This window comes from Leptodactylus fuscus, chromosome 11, assembly GCF_031893055.1.
Source record: "Leptodactylus fuscus isolate aLepFus1 chromosome 11, aLepFus1.hap2, whole genome shotgun sequence".
Lineage (NCBI taxonomy): Eukaryota > Metazoa > Chordata > Amphibia > Anura > Leptodactylidae > Leptodactylus > Leptodactylus fuscus.
In genome coordinates, this window is record NC_134275.1 from 7,952,742 (window position 1) to 7,977,643 (window position 24,902).

General features: G+C 44.3%; 1 protein-coding gene across 1 annotated transcript in view; it reads left to right on the forward strand.

Annotated features, from left to right (window-relative positions):
• Positions 1 to 23,159, forward strand: part of LOC142184819 (vascular endothelial growth factor receptor kdr-like) — a 114,947-nt gene extending 91,788 nt beyond the window's left edge. Inside the window, exons 21-30 of the mRNA XM_075259913.1 lie at positions 549 to 702; positions 3,176 to 3,273; positions 5,386 to 5,508; positions 6,936 to 7,047; positions 11,458 to 11,557; positions 11,672 to 11,777; positions 11,878 to 12,002; positions 12,534 to 12,612; positions 13,202 to 13,302; positions 17,602 to 23,159. Of these exons, the coding sequence (XP_075116014.1) occupies positions 549 to 702; positions 3,176 to 3,273; positions 5,386 to 5,508; positions 6,936 to 7,047; positions 11,458 to 11,557; positions 11,672 to 11,777; positions 11,878 to 12,002; positions 12,534 to 12,612; positions 13,202 to 13,302; positions 17,602 to 17,803 (1,200 nt within the window). The 3' untranslated portion in view covers positions 17,804 to 23,159. The remainder of the gene's footprint in view (positions 1 to 548; positions 703 to 3,175; positions 3,274 to 5,385; positions 5,509 to 6,935; positions 7,048 to 11,457; positions 11,558 to 11,671; positions 11,778 to 11,877; positions 12,003 to 12,533; positions 12,613 to 13,201; positions 13,303 to 17,601) is intronic.
• The last annotated feature ends 1,743 nt before the right edge of the window (positions 23,160 to 24,902 follow it).

Consider the following 24,902-nt stretch of genomic DNA (forward strand, 5'->3'; position numbering starts at 1 on the left):
CTCTGCGGGGGCCGGATTATCAGTTCCAAGGCTCCTCCTCCAAGGATGTTCTCCAGATAGTAATGTCGTTTTTCCATGCTTGCCTAAAACTTTTGCACAGTATTGTAACACCATAAGGAAATAACATAGTTTCATAGTTTGGGTAGTGAATGAGGATGCTGAGCCCTCCATTGTGATATACATTCTTCGTAGCTGATACGAAATGTCCAAAAAATACTCTAGTGCAACTTTTTCGTCTGTCTGGAGAGGCAATATAGTTTGATTTGGCAGACCTTAAGATGACCGGCATGGAAATATATGGAAAGTTTGAGCAGGATCGGTCATCTTTAGACTATTGGACACCGGAGCAGGAGATGCTTTGGCTCATCCCAATGTCCATTTGCCCTAATAGGGTTATCCATAAAATGTAAAGAATATCCCCACCATAGTGGATACTTTGTAACAAACCCATCCGTAGCTTAGCTCCTGTACCACGGATGAGTTCTTATACAATGCAATGTGATGTATTGATAAGAATCCTGATGGTTTTTGTGTTTGTTTGTACCCAGTCCCAGGAAGCAGAAAAAACTGCAGATGACTCAACCAGCGACCTCTCCGAATTAATCAAAAGAAGGTTGGAAAGCGTGGCCAGTACCGGCAGCTCCGCCAGCTCGGGATTCATAGAAGACAAAAGCTACAGTGACTCAGAGGAGGAAGAAGAAGGTAATAAGAATAGCTGATATTATACACTACGAGTGGGTGACCGGTGGGGGATGGGCCAGTTTCACTCCTTTTATTTTGCAACCTGTTATTATGTTTTTCCCTGGCAGATAACCCTATCGATACAGCCAAATCAATAGGGTGTCGGTGGAGACACATTCTCTTATCTTATAGGTCCTTACACATACAAGTTTATAAATGGCAGTATGGTGTAATACACAGAAATTTCCCAATGAAAGGTCTAGGTCAGGACAGGGAACAACAGCAAGGCAGAGTAGGGCGGGAGAGAGGAATGGAGGTATACAGTATGGAAGGATCAGACATATCAACCCCAACTCCATCCATGGTTGACGCACTGAGACAGTTCTTCCAGGTTGGGTGATGGAGAGCTGGACTATAGTAAAGGTCTAGTAAGGAGGACTTTTAGTTTTGGCCACGGGAAGCAGTTGGACCCATGAAGGTTTGGAAGGGAGAACAAAGATTTGAGAAGATCTCTAGATGTCTTGGCAAAAAAAACAATCTCCATGTTTAGATTTAGGTCTGATCTGTGTACCAAGCAAAACAGATGATAACAATGTATCTAAGTAGGTTCCTCTACACTCCTTACCTTCCCCATTCCTCCTCAGGACTTGCTATAGATATAGTAGTGTATTAGAATCACCTGGAATATTCCTTTAAGTCTTATGGTGGTTCTTGGCAGCGGTGCTATCTGGAATGTAAAACACCATTGCACACCCGTCACATATATAAATATGATTATTATTATTATGGTAATGAGAGAAACCCGACAACTGCCAAGAACGTTGAGGCCGTGCTGACAGCAGACGTGTACGATTCAGCTATCCATGACTTTGCAGAAGGCTCCATATTGCTGGGAATAATCCTGTTGTTGTTGGCAGGGTCTAGAGTAGATTTTGCAATACGATTATATATGGCAGATCTGTCATCATATACAAAATAATTATAAGATTGCTATTTATATACATGTCATCAGGGATTTGGGGGGTCATTAGTTTTGTGGGAAGGTAAACAGTGACTATTGCACCCATTTTAATAACCCCTTTCCAACATCCGCCATACGTGTAGGATCTTTAAACATGCACACGCTTAGGACCGATGTGGGTGCCATAGGAGGCAGGTCTCTGGTATGAATGGGTGCTGAGCGGCAATATACAAAGTATCCATACATTGTGCAGTGAGCAGCTGATCAGTGGGGGTGCCTGGTGTTAGACCTCTACAAAGCTCATATTAATGACCTATTATGACCTGGTTCTCTATAAGCAATGAGAAATTCATCATGGATAATATGTTCTTACCAGTTGAGTCATTCCATATAGCGTATGGGAGACAGTAAAGTTTTTGTCTATTATATCTTACGTCCAGTGGCATAACTAGGAATGGTGGGGCCCCGTGGCAAACTTTTGACATGGCCCCCCACCGACCGACGCTGAGGACCTCAACCAATAATAGTATAATAAGAGTATAATAACCCAGAGGGATACAAACATAACAAACTACTGTTACTTACCTATCTCCCGACTTCCCTGCATTCTCCGTCACTGTCGGCCATCTTCCGGGATGTCATGTGACCGGGACCCTGCGTCGCGGGTCATATGACGTCATGCAAGTAGGTCGAAGCCTGCCCGGAGAGGTAAGTAACACAGTTTTTTATGTTGCCTTACCTCTCCCGGGCCTCCGATCGTTATACTCGGGGGTCTGAAAAGACCTATAGTGCTTGTGGGGCCCGTGTCGTCACTTACCAATCCCGGCCCCTGCCAGGATCGGTAAGTATATAGGGCCGGTAACGGCCTATTAAAAAAAAAAAAAACGCAGTGGTAGCAGCTGTCGCCGGCCCCCTAATGTCCCGGGCCCTGTGTCAGCTGCCTCCGCTGCTTCCCCGGTGGTTACGCCCCTGCTTACGCCTGTCTTCTGGTCCTGTGGATAAATGCAGAGAAAGCAAGAAATCCTAAAAGCAGCTGATGTTGTGTCACTTTATTAATGGAAGCCTTGTGGTTTCTGTGATGTCTAAAGTGACTTCAGTTCCCGGAATAAACACACACACAATGGCGATATGTTCGTCACAGGGTGATATATTTCCCGCTGCTGTTCTGTTCTTTGTCACTCTTTTCATTAGACCTCTTTGTCCGGTCAATAAAAAAACAATGAAAGTTGCGCTTTGAACAGTATAAAATGTGGCAGTCACGTGCCAAGCAGATGCCGGCCTGACGAAAAACTGTGTGCCCTGCCCTATGCACATCAAGGCTCTATGTGCGCCAAAGTTATGTGCGAACCATGTTGTATCACCATCGCCAAGCCGTGTATGCTCAACTTTATATCCCACAAAAAAAAACTAATTGCAGGAAACAATTATTATTAAAGAAATCTTGAGGAAAGACGGCTGGGAAACTGTACTGCGGCGAAAGCCAGATCTGCGCACAACACTTCTCACTTTTTCTTACTTTTTCTTACTTTTCAGATCCCGAAGATGTCAGCAAGAGACAGCTAACAATGGAAGATCTGATTTGTTACAGCTTCCAGGTGGCCAAAGGCATGGAGTTCCTGGCCTCGAGAAAAGTAAGAATCCCACAACGGCAAAAAAAACCCGCCACATAACCTTTACTTTCAGGACGATTTGCAAGCGAATGCATTTCCCCTCGCCGCCAATGAGGCGACACTTTATCTTGTTTATGCCAGGACGTATTATTTAGTAAATGGAAAATAGAACCAAACATTGCAATTTTTATTTTTTTTTGTAACCACATTTTGACAAAATTCCATTTTATGTTGCAAAAGTTCAAATGATTTGTGTTTATCTTAGAACGTCCATTGTTTACGTGAAGGGGGGGGACCGAAATATATAAGGAGGAAGGCAAGAAAGTCAGAAGAGCTGGACATAGGCAGGAGTTTGCATCTTAACATCAATGACTATTCCCTCTAATAGTTCGATTGTTACAATGTATACTGCAAATGGAAACAAAAGGAAATGTCAGGGGAAAGCCCAAGAGTCGCCCATCAAACCATTCACGTTCCAATACTAAAAACATAAACGAAATTATTAAGGACGGGAGAACTTTGCAAGATTTGTTTCATGAATATTTGCCAGATTTGCAGTCCAGTCTGAAATGGAATAATTCTTATTATAATCTCTTCAGTTCCCAGAGTCTTGTAAGGGGAGGCCGAGAGGAGGTGTAAAGAATAATAGACAATGATACCGTCCCTCGCCCCTCCTGAGCTCACTCACCGTTCTCATTATCTTTGGTCCCCATCCCTCCTTTTTGTGACATCTTGGTCCCTCAGGCCCAATCACAGTCCTCAGTGGTGACCCCATGGGGTGCATTACGAACCAGTTTGCTTATCCCTGATTGTTTACCCTAGCCAACCTGTCCACCCCCCCCCCTACATTAGTTGGGATACAGCAATACCAATGTGTATATGTAGGGGTACTCCTTGTGGACTGCCTTTGCAGATGTACGGAGCTTTAAAGGTCATGCATGCTCCATGTTCAAATAAGTTACAGGAGAAGGACCAACCGACCAGATAGATCAAGGACAGCGCTCACCCAACAATTAAGAACCTTCTTTATTGAACAACACTCAAAGGGAATGGTACAACGCGTTTCAGACCCATAGCTCCTAAAGACCGAAACGCATTGTGCTGTTCCCTAGAAGGTTTCTAATTATTGGGTGAGCGCTGTCCTTGACCTATCCGGTTGGTTGGTCCTTCTCCTGTTGCTATATGATACACCCCGGTGACGTCCATCTAGTTTACCTTCCCAGGATCAGATATTGATTGTGCTTTGGGTCGTTGTGACGCTCTCACAACCCTGTCAGGTGAGCAGACAATTGTCTGTCTATAATATTTCACTCTCCGCCTGATTTACTACACGAGGATCGGCTTGGTGTCCCCTCTTTTGTCCATACAAATAAGTTTCCCTTGATGGAAAAAATTAAAACTGTTCCTCTAGCGCCACCTTTTGGCAGGTAGATTCCTCTAAGTCAATGCCCATCTTTCAGGAAGCCTTGTGGATGAGCCAAATTTTTCTGGTTTGGCTCAAACCCAAGTCCCGTCACAAGGCTCCTTAAAAGCCTTGAAATATTAGGCAAGCTGTTGAAGTCTTGTCATGGCAATGCCAGAATTGCTTTTTTTTTGGTTACCCCATCAAACAAAACCCAAAAAGTAATGGCCGAATTGCAGATTTTCTTTCTATTCCGCCCACAAAAAGAAGTGTTTTACAGGAGTTGCGGCTCCTGGAAGGCAGAGATAAGTTGTCTGGGCCAAGTTATGAGAAGACCTAATTGACTAAGATAATAATATGCTGAAAAGAATAGTCAAAGACGAAAAACAACAACACGGATGTCCGCGCCCAGAAAAAAAAACCCGGATTCTGTGGGATTATATTCAGATGGTCTTCAAGACGATGACATGAACTTGTCATAGAATTCTGCGACTAGAGATGGTCACGTTTCACGACCTAGACATTCCGAGACGTAAATGTCTCAGTGTTGTTATAACATAAGACAATGCAGAAGAAGTTTCAGATTTTTGTAGTCCATTTGTGTGACCCCTTTGAGAATCGTGCCTTGGTTTGCATGGACAGGACATGTATTCATCAAAGGACTGGAATGTAGGTTTATTGTTTGTGGTGGATCCGGTGAACCTCAGACACTTTGTATCTTTGCTTTGTAGTGTATTCACCGTGACTTGGCGGCCAGGAACATCCTATTGTCTGAAAATAACGTGGTGAAGATATGCGATTTTGGCCTCGCTCGTGATATCTACAAAGATCCAGATTACGTGCGCAAAGGAGATGTGAGTATTACACTGCTGGGGTCGGGGGTACGGGGGCGAACTATAAGGATAAGGAAATCACACACAGTCTATGAATAGGGTTGAGCAATCGTGTTCGGAAAAGATCGGATTCCGATCGGCGATCGAGAAAATTTCACGATCGCGATCGGAATTCCGAACACGATCTTTTTAGGTGGGATCGAGATCAGTAGTATTTCCCACAATCCTTCACACTGAGTATATAGTGTATACTCAGTGTGAAGGCTCCGCTGTGGTTCCATAGGAATGAATGGAAGCAGCCAGCACTCAGCCTTAACCCCCTGCGCGCCGGCTGCCTCCATTCATTCTAATGGGAGACTAAAGTAACATCTCTAGTAGCTACTTACCTCCAGAGATGGCTGCTCCGGTCCCGGTGTTCTTCTTCGCCTCGCTGCCGCTCCACGCTGCTCTTCTCGCCTCGCTGCCGCCGCCTCCTGGGTTAGTGTTTAAAGCGCTAGGAAGGCGGGGCTTGTGGCTTAGGAGAGTGTGGGCGGGTACAGGGCGGGGAGATGTGACATCTCCCCTCCCAGTACCTGCCCACACTCTCCTAACCTGCCCACACTCTCCTAATCTGGGAGGCAGGGGGCAGCGAGGCGAGAAGAGCGGCGTGGAGCGGCAGCGAGAGGAAGAAGAACACCGGGCACCGGACCAGCCATCTCTGCAGGTAAGTGGACACCAAGGGGGACTAAGTAGCCAGAGGATTAAAGAAAAATCCTCTGGCTACTTAGTGATTCACTACACAGCGTGGATTCTAACAATTAAAGCATTCAATTGTTAGATTCCATGCCGTATAGTGAATAGGATTGCTTTTAAAATCCGATCTCCGATTAATAAAAAAAATCCCATTGACTTACATTGGGATCAGAATTGGGATCGAGATCGGGTTTGAATGAAAAATGATCGGAAATCGGATTTTAAAATCAATCCTGAAAAGTCAAGATCAGCTCAACCCTATCTATGAACCAAAATATCCATCTGCCGCGTACACGGAGACTAGAGCTAGACTAGATATGTATTGTGCGATCGATGGCGGCTGTTGCAGATCCACAATGATAAGACATTTTGGTCCCCTCTCTGGATCCTGCACCTCTAATGGTTACATTAAATAATAACAATGTATCCTGTTAATGGCAACAAAAGGAAATGGGAGATTTATCAGAACTGACGCTAGAGAATTCTAAAGCCTCGTGCTCAATATTGTTACTATAAATGCAGCGACTGTAAGAGATCGAAAGCAGGAGCCATAATGATATCCTTCTCTAAGGCAAAGACAATATAAAGAGCTAGCAGTGCCGTCATTGTAATGGGTAAGGGCTGCTCTATCTAATGCTTGGCACCGCTTGGCAGGAGTTGCGCTTTTATGTTCTAGGTGCCTTTACAAGGTTAATAGATGTTTACTTTCCTTCCAGGCAAGGTTACCTCTTAAGTGGATGGCACCTGAAGCCATATTTGATAAGATCTACACTACACAGAGCGATGTGTGGTCCTTCGGGGTCCTGTTATGGGAGATATTTTCATTGGGTAAGTTATAAACCATTTCTTACACTGTCTGCGCTGTGTGTAAGTCCTAGTATACAGAATGTCTATCGATAGTGATCATTCTTGGTCTATATCGTGTACATGTTAGATTTTAGAAGTCTTTAATACCAATGGTTTACTTTTCTAAATGGGTTTTAGCATACAATTCTTAATGTTTCATACTCCATTGATGTTTGTTTGATGAATAATGTAAAGATCTGTACAGACATGGAGATACAAGCAGCTGAAATACAGATTATCTCCTTTCAGTTGTTTTGAGCATTTGCAGTCGGCCGTGCAACTTGGGGTTCAGGCAGAGCCGACCATGCAAGTTCCATCGGCCATTTTTAGTTACTTGCTTACACTAGCATGCTGCAGAAAAATGGCTGATGTAGTATGTGCAGTCGGCATTGCCTGAACTTGAAGTGCCAGGGCTGACTGCAAATGTTCGGTCGGCCATTTTTCTTTCGCAGGGGAACAGAAGAAGACGCAGGGGGCATGCAAAAGCAGCGCTGGAGGCAGGGTGCAGGGATGAGGATGGTGTGCTTGGTGCACAGGGGGAACTCTCCCTGTGCTCCCTGAGCCTCATTTGCATACAAGAATAAAACGTTTTTTAGACAAATGGCAGCGAGAGGAAGAAAAGTAAAGGTAGAAGTAGAATGGACATTATGACGTCTATTCCAAAGTGGCTTCAATTAAAAACCGGGTGCATGAAAAAGCAGCACTGGAGGCGGGGTGCAAGGATGACAATGGTGTGCTCTGTGCACAGGGGGAATTCTCCCTGTGCTCCCCGAGCATCCTTTGCATATAAAATATAAAACTTTTTTTGGACCAGCGGTGGCGAAGAGAAAAAATGTAAAGGTAGGAGTAGAATAGACTTTAGAAAGGCTATTCCAACATTGCTTCAGTTAAAAACATGATTCCCCAATGATAGACTCCCTTTAAAGGGGTTTTCCGGAACTATGATATTGAGCTCCACTTCCTCTTCCCATGCCACGATCCATGGCCACTCAAATGAATAGGGATGAGTTGCAATAGCAAGCAAATGCAGGCAGTGAAGAGGCCACAACAATTAATATCCTAGTTCTGGACAACTCCTATTCAGGTTGGTCAGCGTCTATTACCAAGCTGTATGCCACTGCTGGAAACAAGGATCCAGGACCCTGCTCATGTTCGGGTCTATTACCAAGCTGTATGCCACTGCTGGAAACAAGGATCCAGGACTCTGCTCATGTTCGGGTCTATTACCAAGCTGTATGCCACTGCTGGAAACAAGGATCCGGGACAATGCTCATGTTCAGGTCTATTACCAAGCTGTATGCATTACTGGAAACAAGGATCCAGGACTCTGCTCATGTTCGGGTCTATTACCAAGCTGTATGCCACTGCTGGAAACAAGGATCTGGGATCCCCGCTCATGTTCGAGTCTATTACCAAGCTCTATGCCACTGCTGGAAACAAGGATCCAGGACTCTGCTCATGTTCAGGTCTATTACCAAGCTATATGCCACTGCCTGAAACAAGGATCTGGGACTCTGCTCATGTTCGGGTCTATTACCAAGCTGTATGCCACTGCTGGAAACAAGGATCTGGGATCCCCGCTCATGTTCGAGTCTATTACCAAGCTCTATGCCACTGCTGGAAACAAGGATCCGGGACTCTGCTCATGTTCGGGTCTATTACCAAGCTGTATGCCACTGCTGGAAACAAGGATCTGGGATCCCCGCTCATGTTCGGGTCTATTACCAAGCTGTATGCCACTGCTGGAAACAAGGATCTGGGATCCCCGCTCATGTTCGAGTCTATTACCAAGCTCTATGCCACTGCTGGAAACAAGGATCCGGGACTCTGCTCATGTTCAGGTCTATTACCAAGCTGTATGCATTACTGGAAACAAGGATCCGGGACTCTGCTCATGTTCAGGTCTATTACCAAGCTATATGCCACTTCCTGAAACAAGGATCTGAGGCCTGAGAGGCGAATGTTGAATGACTAGTGTGGATAACCGATGAGTGTTTAGTAACAGTAGATAAGACAGCGGTGTCTGGGAATGAAGTAGCATAAACATGCCCCATAACTGGAAAGTTTTCACTGTATCTTATTAATGACGTTTGCTGAACACCCAAGCATTGCTGTGGTTTCTTCTGAAGGGCTATGTCCTTGGCTTCATCCTTCTACAAGTCCTGCCAGGACAAGAGCTGGCATAGTCATCAGATCACAGTTTGCTTTGGGGATTTCAGCTTTTTTTTGCAAGTGAATTAACCATTTGTTGCAATTTATTATTTTATTTTAATTAAAGTAGCACAAAGAATTTCCAGTCCATCAAATCTAAAATATGTCCCAACAAGGTCCGGCATGGTCAGCTGTGATAGGATAGTGATGGTGTAGCGGCCCGTGCCTATCCGGTAACACCTAGTGGTCAATTTATTTATAGATTTCCAGGAGCAATAACGGAGGAACAGTATAAGGCATTATAAAGCTACAAACACACGAGTTAAAGTAATGGGTTATAAATTTAGTGTTTGGTCCTGGCAAAATGAAGGCAGTGTTGTGGCCAAGCCCCAGAGATCGCCTGCCAAGGTGGCTGAGAGGTGCGGCCATTCACTTCTGAGAACTAATTGGAAAAACATCTTATTATTTCGCAGCATGTAAATCCAGGTTAATGCTTTTAGCAATAGGGGTTTTTTTAGGCTGTTTTATTGGAAGTGAGCAAATAAGCGAGTAAACATGGCGAGAGGAAATTCGGACACTTTCTGCAGGATACAGACTGTTTATTAAAGATTTATCACAATTAACAATTTCATAACGTACGCATTATGTCTTTCATCCTTTCTTGAGTGGAGGGTTCCCGGCCTCCCTTCCTGAAGACGTTTTATAGTGAATAGCTTTGTATTCTGTATATTGTTTCAAAATTGTGGCCAAATAAATCAGCAACCTTTGTATTAAGCCTTGATGGTGAACATAGCCTGGATTTAGTTAAGAAATTGAGGATCCTTCTAGATCAGGGGTAGGGAACCTTTGGCTCTCCAACTGCTGTGAAACTACAACTCCCAGCATGCTCCATTCACTTCCATGGGAGTTCCAAGAACAGCAGAGCAAGTATGCATGCTGGGAGTTGTCGTTTTGCAACAGCTGGAGAGCCGTACGTTCCCTACCCCTGGTCTGGATTCTCCTACAGTATGATAGTGATACTTGGATACTACCTATAACACCCCAATGTGTTCCCATTCTCCTGTTCTGTGCAGTCTCTTACTGAGATTCTGTCTTCCTAATTACATCAGGGTCAGGGGATAATCGTACACATCAGGGAGAGTGTGTGCCTACACAGGCAGTACGGAGACTTACAAGTCCATAGCTGGGAATCTGTTCCTTTTGGAATAGAAATACTAATTTGGCAATTAAATCCGCATCATGATTAAATAGACTTTTTAACTGAGTCATGCACGATGTTAAGGATGCTGCCCTCTATAGGGTGGTGTACAGAGGCACTGTTCTCCTAATTACATCCTGGAGAATAGATTTGCATATTTTTTACCCTAATTACATCAGGGAAGACAGGCTTGCACATTCCAGTGAGCACCCTCTATTGGTTTGCAACACTGAGGCACCTGACTTCCTAATTACATCATGGAAGACAGATTTGCATATTCTTCCCATGGTCCCTTGCAAAGTGGAGTGCTAAAGGCTTAATAAGTCTCCACACACCTATATGGTGGTCTCTCCCCAAGGAGTGACGATATTCCCCTAACCTAGTCCTAGGTCCAGGCATGTTAATGACAAAACCAGCATACAAAAGGTTCTTTGCAGCCCTCTTCTTGTATAAAGGTGTTGTCTTAGACCCCATGTGTTTTGGATATCCACAGGGTAGGTCATCAGTATCTTATTAGGGGTGCAGGATCTGTTGTAATCCATGTACCATGTAGGCAGGGTCTGGCACCCATGGTGGATAAGTCATCGGTATCCAATACACATGGGGTCTGAGACAACTCCTTTAACTTTGTTTACCTTACTCTTATAGTTTCCTTAAATCTCTTCCAAGATGCTATACTCCTCAAGCCTTTCCTTTTATTAAACTCACACCTATAACCCATATATTGCTTTGTATTAACTAGAGCCAACCTATACATAGAGCTATACCATATGTGCAGCACCAGGTCAGCCAATACATCAGCTATAATCCACCGCTAACACTGAGCAGCAGGCAACCTCTCCAGCAAATATAGGAACGTTGCCTCTGTTTCTTTGCTTTCTGTGACTACATGCTGTAATATGCAAGGAGAAGATATCCCATGCCTATAAAACACCCTGTGAGCTGATCTGCACACATATTACACAGATAAGAGGATGTATATAGTGATATGGAGATACTTTCTACATGTAACGGAACCATCTGCTTATTTGATTTGTCTATAGGCGCCTCTCCTTACCCCGGGGTACAGATTGATGAAGATTTCTGCTGCCGACTAAAGGAAGGAACTCGAATGAGACCCCCGGAATACTGTACTCCCGAAATGTAAGAACCAAACATCCCCAGACAAATACATGTACCCTAGTTTCATAGATATATATATCTATGTATATATAGTATGTATATATAATATAACTCACTGACACATTTGATTTCTAGATACCAGACAATGCTTGATTGCTGGCAAGGTATCCCAACTGATCGACCAACCTTCACCGATCTAGTGGAACGCTTAGGAGACCTTCTTCAGGCCAACGTCCAGCAGGTTTGTGTCACGTGATCATTTTGCATTGCATTCATTATCTTGCATTCTATAAATTCTCTGATAGAGCTAACAGAATTTTCTCTCAATGCATCTGTTCTAGGAAGGGAAAGACTATATCCCTTTGAACACTGCGTTACGCATTGATGGAGATGTGAATGCAAAACCTGGAAATGAGGAACACAGCATAAGAAACTCCATAACTCGCTGGAGCATCCTGGAGTCTGGGTAAGAAACCTAGTAAACGGTAAATATATTTATCACTCCTTGCCATTGGGAAGTCATGGTAGGGAGATTACCGGGAGCTTTGCAAAATCCTGGAAATGAGATGTTTTCTGAGAAGTTTCATAAGTCAGTGTTACATTATATCTCTTTGTTACTTAGCCCTTGGAATTAACAGATATGACTTGTTTCCTGCTTGTGAAAATTTGAGTACAGCAAGCCCGGACATATGTGTTGCACATGCGGCATGCACCTGCACTCAGGAGTGACCTAGTTAACATGAAGTGCATCACAAACATATTATTCTGAGCTGTTAATGTTGATCCTTCAGCCATTCCATGTAATTGTTCCCATATGTCCGTCCTGGTCTTTGCTCATGTACAATACGGCTTTATTCACTCTATAAAATATCAGGCTCAATGTTAATAAGAAACGTAAAGGAGATATTCCGGGGACGCCACTTGTTTATAGTTAAGTCAATAGTTATCAAAGAACTTGTGGGTGTCAGTCTCACCCTATGTCCCTTCTTCTTTGTAGCAACAACAACAAGAACCGACCGCTGAGTGTGAAGACATTTGATGAGGTGCCAGTGGGAAAGGACAAAGTGCTCAGCGAGGTAAACAACGTCTTAGAGGGGGAAAAAGGAGGACTGGTGTGAGCACATTCCCTCCATCCAAAATAATCCAGCTCGCAATAAAGCAAATGTTCACGTACAGCAGGAACCTGACCAGAAACATCTGGAATTCTGAGCGACTAAAGCAGTCACACATTAGAGGGTTAAAAGGTCTCCAGTACAAGAAATGTCCCCCCATTTGAGAATAAACCTGTGTATAGTGTAATGTTATAGTGCTATTCTGAAGTTATGTGCTCTCCTCTGGAGCACCGAGCTCCGATCTGCTCTTCTAATGCACACAGTGGGGCGGACTTACTAATATTGTCTAAAGTTCGGCCTCCCCTATTGTTCAGTATGTAGTACCTGCACGATGGGATCCGGCAGATACATAGGTGGTGCATAGGTGGAGATACACAGAGTTATTGGGGAGGAATCCTTATTACAGGAGATTCATTTGTTCTGCTACATAATTCATGACCAGATTGTTCTTTTATACAATCAGAAACCTTGTATTTCTTTGCACTAGTTCTGAGCATTTATCTTAGGCCCCATTTCTGATGGGCTGACAATAGCTGGATATCCTCTGTTACAGGAGGGGGAGTCTGACAGTGGCATGGTGCTTTCCTCAGTGGAAATGAAGTATCTGAAGCGACAAGAGACCCGATCATGGCCTTTTGGAATAATTGCTAATGCGTAAGTGGAAAGCTATTATATAAATGTGATCCATATGTGCATTGCAAACCTTCTATCCTAAAATATCTGTAACATCTCATAGTCCAGCATATTTACAGTGCATTTTACCCTTTCAGTGCCATGTCACAGTATAGACACCTTGTGGCCAGTTTATATGACCATTTTGCTGGGCCTAATATGTTGTGACTTCCAGTAATGGACAAAGGGAGCAGAGGGGCTTCATGCAAGAAATATCATACGTGCCCCTTGTCCCGTCCACCAGTCCTTACATGCAATATCATAGGCTGTAGAAGCATGGTTATTATATGTTTCATATTGCAGTGAGCCCCCTTACCTAAAGGCCGCTGTGCACTTACTTCATATATGGCATATCTTTCCCTTAATAGACCCTATGAATGATCCAAAATGCAGCTTTACTTCTTTTGCAAGGCTTATGAGTAGACAGAGGAATAATAACCATGTAGTACCAATACAATATTGATGCAAATTTCCCCTCTGTGGGACTATTAAAGGATTATCTTATCTTATCTTATCTTATCTTGTATTACAGTACCAGCACTAGTCATAACACAGTGTGGGAAATTTATCAAGACTGGCATTACCTTCACCAGTCTTGATTTCCCCTGCACTGGAGGGAGAAGTGCCTGAACTATCCAGCAGCTCGTGCCTGACTTCTCCTGACATCTCTGCACCAGAATCTCGACTGGCGTAGATTTGGCCCGTAGTTTCTGGCATAAACCATAGTATATCGCGCAGGCTGCAGGAGCGTACACTCCCTCCCACTAAGCCCCATCCAGTCACGTCCGTTTTTGGAAAATTGAGGAATGCAAAAAGTCACAGATTTTGGTGCAGATTTGGTATAAAAAGTAACACTAAATCCCGCCCGTTTGCCCCGAGTGTTTCTGTAACACAGCTGACTCCCTTCTATGTATTTCATGTGGCTTTAGGTTAAGAAACCAGCAAGCTAAAATAAATATATTCACCATTGGTCCAAAAGCTACAGCAGAGACCTAAAGCAAATATGTGAAATAATATCAGCCAGTAGTCGCTCAGTACAAGGAGACATCAGAGACATTTACTCTGGACACTGTTCAGACATGGTCTTGTGGATCATTACGTTGCTTTTTCAAACATGGAATATTGTGCTTGTCGTTCCCCTGCCAGATCCCGCTGCTCCTATGACTTGTGGTGTATTTGCTTTCTGAGCCTGGCAGACTAACTGAGCATGAATCAGAATCGCGAGACACCAAACAAAACAAGCCCCGTGCCTGTATACCAAGTTATATCCAACCAGCCAGCTGATACTTCCCAGAAGGTTTAATGTACTGAGCTATACTGCCACCCTGGAGCGATACCAATCATGTACTACTCCTATACTGCCACCCTGGAGCGATACCAATCATGTACTACTCCTATACTGCCACCCTGGAGCAATACTAATCATGTATTACTCCTATACTGCCACCCTGGAGCGATACCAATCATGTACTACTCCTATACTGCCACCCTGGAGCGATACCAATCATGTACTACTCCTATACTGCCACCCTGGAGCGATACCAATCATATACTACTCCTATACTGCCACCCGGGAGCGATACCAATCATATACTACTCCTATACTGCCACCCTGGAGCGATACCAATCATGTACTACTCCTATACTGCCACCCTGGAGCAATACTAATCATGTATTACTCCTATACTGCCACCCTGGAGCGATACCAATCATGTACTACTCCTATACTGCCACCCTGGAGCGATACCAATCATGTACTACTCCTATACTGCCACCCTGGAGCGATACCAATCATATACTACTCCTATACTGCCACCCGGGAGCGATACCAATCATATACTACTCCTATACTGCCACCCTGGAGCGATACCAATCATGTACTATTCCTATACTGCCACCCTAGAGCAATACCAATCATATACTACTCCTATACTGCCACCCTGGAGCGATACCAATCATGTATTACTCCTATACTGCCACCCTGGAGCGATACCAATCATGTACTACTCCTATACTGCCACCCTGAAGCAATACCAATCATATACTACTCCTATACTGCCACCCTGGAGCGATACCAATCATGTACTACTCCTATACTGCCACCCTGGAGCGATACCAATCATGTACTACTCCTATACTGCCACCCTGAAGCAATACCAATCATATACTACTCCTATACTGCCACCCTGGAGCTATACCAATCATATACTACTCCTATACTGCCACCCTAGAGCTATACCAATCATATACTACTCCTATACTGCCACCCTGGAGCGATACCAATCATATACTACTCCTATACTGCCACCCTGGAGCTATACCAATCATATACTACTCCTATACTGCCACCCTGGAGCTATACCAATCATATACTACTCCTATACTGCCACCCTGGAGCGATACCAATCATATACTACTCCTATACTGCCACCCTGGAGCTATACCAATCATATACTACTCCTATACTGCCACCCTGGAGCGATACCAATCATATACTACTCCTATACTGCCACCCTGGAGTGATACCAATCATGTATTACTCCTATACTGCCACCCTGGAGCGATACCAATCATGTACTACTCCTATACTGCCACCCTGGAGCGATACCAATAATGTATTACTCCTATACTGCCACCCTGGAGCGATACCAATCATGTATTACTCCTATACTGCCACCCTGGAGCGATACCAATCATATACTACTCCTATACTGCCACCCTGGAGCGATACCAATCATATACTACTCCTATACTGCCACCCTGGAGCGATACCAATCATGTATTACTCCTATACTGCCCCTTTAAGACCTATATAAGTGGAGCCAGATAGTTCACTAGTTCACAGCAATTCCCCCAACACCTCTGTATGGTCAGAACATTATGTAATGACATCTCCATTATGTCATAGTGCACTGCGCTGGCTGATCTCCAGCCCCAATGATATTTGGCCGCCTGCCCGCCTTGACATATCTAATACCTGAGGAGTGCGAGCACAGTTATCTGCTCATGTCATGGCTTGTGCACCCTCCCAGATTTCAATAAAATTGTATGTTTAGTCACGGTGAGCACCATTATAAGTGCAGAGGCTCGGGCCCCTCCTGGGACTTTATATGCAGGCTTTTCAGGTCATAGAAGTTTCATCACCAGCCATGCCAGGTGAAGGTCAGGGCATAACATGGGTGAACGTGGAGGGTTTATGTTACACATTCTGGGAGATGATTGACCTCTGCATCTTATCTCCCCCCATACACAATGTATAAGAAATACAGTGTTGCAATCCTTCGTAAATTATGGGCAGGGGTGTGACTAGGAAGGACGGGTCCCAACACACACCGTGTTCTGCTCCCTCGCCCCATTTACTGGCCCCCATACAGAATTACTCCCTCTTTACTGGTCCTCACTCAGTATTACACCCCTATTCTGACACCCACTGTGTATAACACCCACCTTACCAGCCTCCACACAATATAACACCCCATTTCTGGCCACCACACAGTATAACCCATTTTTCTGGCCCACACTCATTATATTGCCGCTTTCCCTGGCTCACACAATATATTGCACACGTTACTGTCCCCAACACAGAAAGGCTCCCCATTATTAGCCCCGTACAGTGTACTGCCCTCACACAGAATTTGCCCCCTTTACTGATGTCTGTTTGCTATACAGCCCCTTTTACTGTTCCCACACAGTGATTGCCCCAATTATTGCCCCCCATGGATTGACATTAGGCCGCTACCTATTAGATTATTGCAGTAGATAATAGCCAATAGTCACTTTCCCATCCCTGCTCCGGCCCGTGGCCGCCTGTGCTTTGCTATGTATTATATTCTGATGCTGAACAACAGCGGGACATAATGTGCGGCGCTCCCTGAAGATCAAAGTGGAGGCGGCCCCCATAGGCCAGACCCGAGATTGGTCAGAGAGTATTGGCTGTTACCTGTTGGAATAATCTAGACGTCAGACTATACGTGAGATGGCCATTTCACTGTCTTTACTCACATCCAAGCCTGTAACCTATAATGGATTGTAACAGATGAAGTGCAACATAATATCTTGGATTGATACTTTGTAGCTGAGTGCCCAAGTACTAGAAGTCCCAGGTGTACTCAGTATCCAGCTGTGATATGGGATTGTAAGTTTATGGGTTGGAGTTGATGGACTGACGTCGTCATCCGACCTCATCTACAATGTAACAATGTAACAATACACATAACTACAACAGTATCAGCTATTCTCTGCTTTATCGGATGGTTTCTAACATTAGGTCTCTATTCACAGAATGAAAGCAGTAAGCAAAAGTAAGGAGTCCGTATTGGGAGAGAGCGAAAGGAATCATGTAAAGTACCAACCAGCTACCCAAATAGAAGAAGACCTCACCCTCGAAGACCTTGTCCTTCTGCCCATGGATCTTACCCTGGAGTGTCACAGCCCACCGCCAGATTATAACTCTGTTATCCATTACTCTACCCCTCCAGTGTAGCAGCGGCCGCCGGGACCTACGTAATGCTGGTCTAACTAACAGCTTGTTTGGTAATACGGCCTTATATAAGGGACATTTAACAGATCCGTGACTGCTCCTTCAGTCCATAGGAAAATCTTATCAGGTAGCATTGTGTTTTCATGTGACACAAAGGAGAATCCCGATGGGTGGCGTGCCTTTAAGAGCCCAAGATCCCAGCAGAAATGGACGTCTATATATGTGCCCATCCATCCCTTTCCTATCACTTACACTGGTGTATTATTGTATTATGTTGCTGACATGAATGATTTGGATTGGGACATATTGGCCATGTTTGGAGTGTCCTGGAAGAAAGTTTTAGGATACGCGAAAGGTTTCCAGGAAAACCAATAAGCACACGTACCATCCATACCCAAATAACAATTTCTTCATATTGCAGAGGTGATCATTTGGGCTCTTACCCTCACGTGCTTTTATCACTTTGAGGTTGCGCCATTTTGGAAACCAGAAGCTTCCGGGCCCCGATGCTAAATCTGATCTATTCCTTCCCCTACTATGTGACCTTATGTAGCAGAGACATCATTGGGCCCCCATAGGCACCGGGGCCACCTCTGTAACCCATATCCAGTAGCCACGTCCTTGTAGGAAACCCATTGTACAAATGTCTGAGCCAAATATTTTGCTGGATTTCTGTGACGTCATAGGCGTCTTATGCCGGCTCCTTGTCTGCTCCTATGTCTTTATCTTCAGAAGTTTAATTATATAGGAAACCATTAGGAATCTACCGTTACTGGTTATAGATCACTGTAATAAGGGTTCCTCATAACTGAGCTAAGTTTTTTTGAGGGTCCAACAAGTCTTCTCACTCATAGATTTCCAGTACTCATTGATTTTATTCCCCTGAAATGGGGCAATTGGCCGGAGCCTTGTGGAGTTTTTTGCCTTCCCCTGGATCAGCACTGTAGGGGATTGTAGGGTTATAGGTTGGACTTGATGGACTGATGTCTCCATCCAACCTCATCTACTATGTAACTATTGGGGGAGAATTTAACTCCCGTTTCGAATAGCACGTACCCATAGGAATGGATGGAAGCAGCCAGCGCGCAGACTTGGCCGGCCGCTTAACCCCCTGCGTGCCAGCTGCGTCCATTCATTCCTATGGGTGCGTGCTATTCAAAACGGGAGTTTCAAATTGTACTCGCTCATCTCTATCATTTTCAATGCAGCACCACCTACAGGAGAAAAGGAGTATTACACAATGTCCTTTAAAATCAATGCAATTCCTGGACGTGCTGGGTCCTCCAAAGTGAGACGTATTTATAACCTTCGAGGGAACTCCCCTCTATTAACCCCAATGTCTCTTTAAGGTAACCTGAAGGAGCCAGGTTACTATTAAAGTAAGAAACCCTTCCTATCAGTAACTTGTGTATTTTAGCTCTCGAGACAACTCAGGCGACCAATACTACTTGGTGCTTTTCTGCTGTTTTATATTGATTTGTTGTATCTGATAGAATAACATGTTGCCTTAAAGTATTATAAGTGGCTTTGTATATTTACTAATATTCTCTGGTCTTTTGTTTCTAATTTAATGATTTCTCTAATGTACAGTATAAGATGTATGTAGTAAAGATGTTTCAATCTTCCCTTCCGGTTATATGTGAGAACGCGACATTGCTGCCTAATCTCTGTGCCTGCAGGACAAGCTCTGATTTTCTTTTCATTTCCATGACATTAGGTTTCTGCTTGATAACACACACTAGCTTTCTGCTACGTCCTATTAGAACAAACTGCCATAACCAGATATCAATATAGGGAAGGAAAAAAGCTAGAGGCAAATAAGATCCGCCGCCTTGTATAAGGGTTTGCTTATGTTTTGTGAATCCGAACCTCTGTGTGTCATAAAGTGGAATATTATTTGGTGAAATGTCAGTAACGCTTTGCACGGTATTGTCGTATTAAGGATTCAGACTGTTCACAATGTAGCAGATTAAACTCCGACCATAAATCCTGGGCAGTGAATTGAAACATATGATCAAAGAAGTGGGTCAATGCTTAGGCTGTGGTATGTTCCACGTTACATTTATTCCTATTTAGTATGGCTTGCAATTTATTGAAATATACACGTTTTCATGAAAGGCCTACTCTGTATATACTCAGGAGTCCAGTGGGTGGTCCTAAACAATGATCATCTCTGTATATACTTGTATAAGGCACCAGGTGAGACCGCCCATTGGACTCCTAAGCATAGAATGTAGCGAGTTCCATCAACGTTCCATGCATGGAATCTATCGCTGGTGCCTTGTTCCTCTTGTGAAGAGTGACCACTCTGTAAATCTTGGGTGCAATTTAGAATAAGACATTTCAGTCTACAGGAAAACAACTGAAAATGATTCACATATAAAACAATGTACAACCTGGGATCTGCAAAGAAAAGAGAAAAAAGCTTCCTTGATAGGGTTGAGCGATCGGGATCGGAAAAGATCGGATCCCGATCGGCGATCGAGTAAATTTTGCAATCGGGTTGTGATCCCGCCTAAAAAAAGATCAGGAACGGAATTCCGATCCAGATTGTTCAACTTACCTGCACAGATCCGCTGCCGCTGCTGCTCCCCGTTTTTCTCGCTCCTCTTCTCTCTCCTTCAGAGCGCCGTGCGTGCCTCCGCCTCCTAGGCTAGTGTTAGAGATGCTGGGAGAAGGCGGGGCTTGTAGCTTAGGAGAGTGTGGGAGGGTACTGGGAGGGGAGACGTAAGTGATGTACTCACGTCTCCTTGCCCTGTGCCCGCCCACACTTTCCTAAGCCACAACAAGCCCCGCCTACACCCAGCATCAGTAACATTAGCCTGGGAGGCGGGGACATGCACGCCGCTCTGAAGGCCTGTGAATTAGAGAGAAGAGGAGCAAGAAGAATGGGGAGCAGCAGCGCTTCTGTGCAGGTAAGTGAAGGGGACTAAGTAGCCAAGGGATTTTTTAATCACTACACAACGTGGAGTCCAAAAATTGAAGTGTTCAACTGTTTCTTCTTGGTGCATATCCTATATACAATAGAATAATATTGATTTGAGGATGAAGATGACTTGTCCGCTTTGTGTAACTTCTCAGGGAGTCTTACATTGGTCGATTTCCTTGTTGGTTTTATAAAGGAAAGTTGTTAGAGATCAAAGTGTTATGTAACGGGGTGAAAGTATTCCTGCTTACGCTATAAACTTTTCTGGCAAACATTGAGCAGATTTGCTTATGGATTGTGTAATGTAAGTTCCACAATAAATCAGCTTTAGTAGGAAGAAATCTATTTCTCAATATAACATTTACACACTAAAGGAGTTCCAAGGCTTTACAAAACATACTAAGTAACAAAAAGAATAATTCTAGTTACATGGTCGCTCGCTGGTTGTGGCAAGGGATCACAATAGTCAGTCTATGGTAATAGCCGTGATTTGCATCATTTGCAATGTTTGCAGCCTGGGGTGCAGAGAATCAGCCTGGGGTGCAGAGAATCAGCCTGGGGTGCAGAGAATCAGCCTGGGGTAGAGAGAATCAGCCTGGGGTGCAGATAATCAGCCTGGGGTGCAGAGAATCAGCCTGGGGTGCAGAGAATCAGCCTGGGGTGCAGAGAATCAGCCTGGGGTGCAGAGAATCAGCCTGGGGTGCAGAGAATCAGCCCGGGGTGCAGAGAATCAGCCCGGGGTGCAGAGAGTCAGCCCGGGGTGCAGAGAATCAGCCCGGGGTGCAGAGAATCAGCCTGGGGTGCAGAGAATCAGCCTGGGGTGCAGAGAATCAGCCTGGGGTGCAGAGAATCAGCCTGGGGTGCCCTTATTTGTTAATTTCTTGTATTCCATGAAGCCTACTAATGCCAGTTGTGCCTTAATCTTGTGAATTTCTGGCTACATTCAAGGGGTTTCCCACCATCCCTATATGTTAGTAGGATCCTTAGAAATAAATTGATCACCAACTTTCCCCATGTTGGGATTTAGGCGATCAGCCATCATCCATGGGGTGTTTGTTTAATGTACCTGCAGCACCAATGCAGGGGGGGATGAAGAATTGCACAGTGTCCATACCTAATAATGGGATGTGTAGGACATACAGGATAAGGCAAGTCCAGAGCAAGCGATCCACTTTGTAACCAATCCCTGCTCTTGTCCTATACTCAATAGGGGATCCCCTCTATCCTGGACAAACCCTTTAAGACCTATTGACTATGACCATAATCCCTAGCGGAGCAGGAATGACTTGTAAGTCTCCGTACTGCCTATGTAGGCACACATTCTCCCTAATGTGTACGATTATCCCCTGACCCTGGTCTATAGTCTCTCCCTCTGCCAAATCAGTTTCCCTGCGCTATGCTGACGAGGTCCAAAAGACCAAAACAGCACTGTCCATAGCTGGGAATCTGTTCTTTTTGGTATAGAAATATTAATTTGGCAATAAACCCTGCATCATTTCAGTAGGCTTATTAACTGAGTCATGCATGATATTAAGGGGGCTGCCCCCTAGAGGGCGGCATACAGAGTGCACTGTTCTCCTAATTACATCCTGGAGAATAGATTTGCATATTTTTTACCCATAAGATTACTATCAGTCGTCAGACTCTTAAACCCGGACTGAGGAAGCAAAAGTATCAAGCAAAACATGTAAAAATAAGAGGAAAAAAGTGCGTAGGAAGTGAACAAATTGTAAGTTATTATATATGTGACCTGTCTATGGATCAGGTTGACTGCGGAGACATTGTGTAGCAAACAGAGATAAGATTGACTTTACATAGAATTGAATTCCCCATAATGTATCAGACCCCGCAGGTTACATACATCCTATAATATCGGCCTGTAGTCTATACCAGCATAGGAATGAATGAATGAATGAACGAACGAACGAACGAATGAATGAATGAAGTCTTTACTTCCTAATTCAATGAGGAACTTCACAGCCACTAAACCCTACTACGAGTGAAACTACCTACCTGCACATAACATAATTTATAAGAAATGTATTGTATTATTTCACAGATGTAAGTGTCTGACTGTAAAGGTGTAAGACGTCGATCTTATAGTCAGGAGAGAGAGAGAGACCACTATGTTTGTTTTTTTCTTAATTTAACCAATGCAACGGAGTTTTTAATGTAACGCTAACTCTTTCCACAGGGTCGTTCTTAGTGTGATAGATTGTAACCTCTATATAAGATACATTGTATTCATCCGTCTATATCCACACCGAATCATTCCAAATATATCAATCACTGTGGAATCTATGGGAAACTCTTTTGTGATTGGGGCTTGTGGCCTGATCCTTGGCGAGCCAAAGCGCCTGGAGTGACGAATGTATGCACTGAAACTTTGTAAGCTTTCTTATGTAGTCTGATAAATGTATTTTATATATTAACCTGAACAAAATAAAGATTATATATTTATACAGATTTTGAAGTTTCGTTCTGTATTATTCTATGAAATGTGACAAATTTCTTTCGTAGGATCTGCAAAGTGGATGGGTGTCTGGTTAGTCCTACTCATAGATTGCAGAAACATATCCGCACTGGAGAGGCTGCAAATGAAAACATTGCGTTTTTGTATATTGCATCATGTCTGTTATAATTATGGAAATGCTGGCATTATAGGTATAATAGAAGCAACGCGTTTTTTCCTGTACCGCTTCTTGACTGCAGCTTGCAACACTGGCCTTAAAGGGATCTTATCATTGGATCCCCTTTTTTTCTTGATAACACGTAGGAATAGCCTTAAGAAAGGCTATTCTTCTCCTACCTTTAGATGTCTTCTCCGCGCCGCCACTCGGTAGAAATCCGGGTTTTCTTCAGTATGCAAATGAGTTCTCTCGCAGCACTGGGGGCGTCCCCAATGCTGCGAGAGAACTCTCTTCTGGAACACCCTCTCCCTGCGTCATCTTCCGTCCTGGGTTGTACTCTTCTAGGCCTCGGGCAGAGCCGACGGCGCATGCCCAGGCCATGGGAAAATGGCCACTTACACAGTAAGCTTGTGTAAGCGGCAATTTTCTTGTGACTCTGCCCGAGGCCTAGAAGATTGAAACCCAGGACGGAAGAAGACACAGGGAGAGGGCGTTCCAGAAGAAGATGGAGGTGGCACTGGAGAGTTCTCTCGCAGCATTGGGGACGCCCCCAGTGCTGTGAGATAACTCATTTGCATACCGAAGAAAACCCGGATTTCTACTGAACGGCAGCGCAGAGAAGACATCTAAAGGTAGGAGAAGAATAGACTTAATTTAAACATGGTCATATTTCTGGGAAGAAAAGGGTTTGGTTTGTAAATAGTCAAACCTATATGAAGTATAAGGAAGCAGATTCTATCTACAAGGAAGTGGTGGAAAGAGATTTTACATTTCTAGATTGAGTCATGGAATAATTGTATATATTCACGTTCTGGCTTGTTGGCCATTGCCGATCCCGATGAGATTCACGTAGTCGCTTCCGTCTTTTCTCTGCTGTTCTGTTCAGGATCTGTTGTGTCCTTCCTTACCTTGTATCTGGCTCCAGCTATCCCAAGATGACTGGCTTTGAACTAAGTAACGCAAAAATTTCTCTTTTCAAAGTTGATCATCTTGGTCATCAGGACAGGGGTAGGGAATAGGGCTGAGCCGATCTTGACTTTTCAGGATCGATTTTAAAATCCGATTTCCGATCATGTTTCATTCAAACCTGATCTCGATCCCAATTCCGATCCCAATGCAAGTCAATGGGATTGTTTTATTAATAGGAGATCGGATTTTAAAAGCAATCCTATTCACTATACAGCATGGAATCTAACAAGTGAACGCTATAATTGTTAGAATCCACGTTGTGTAGTGATTTTTTTTAATCCTCTGGCTACTTAGTCCCCCCTGGTGTCCACTTACCTGCAGAGATGGCTGCTCCGGTGCCCGGTGTTCTCCTTCTTCTTTGCCTCACTGCCACTCCACACTGCTCTTCTCACCTCGCTGCCCCCTGCCTCCCAGATTAGGAGAGTGTCACATCTCCCCGGCCTGTACCCGCCCACACTCTCCTAGGCCACAAGCCCCGCCTTCCTAGCTCTTTAAACACTAACCTGGGAGGCGGGGGCAGCGAGGCGAAGAAGAAGGAGAACACCGGGCACCGGACCAGCCATCTCTGGAGGTAAGT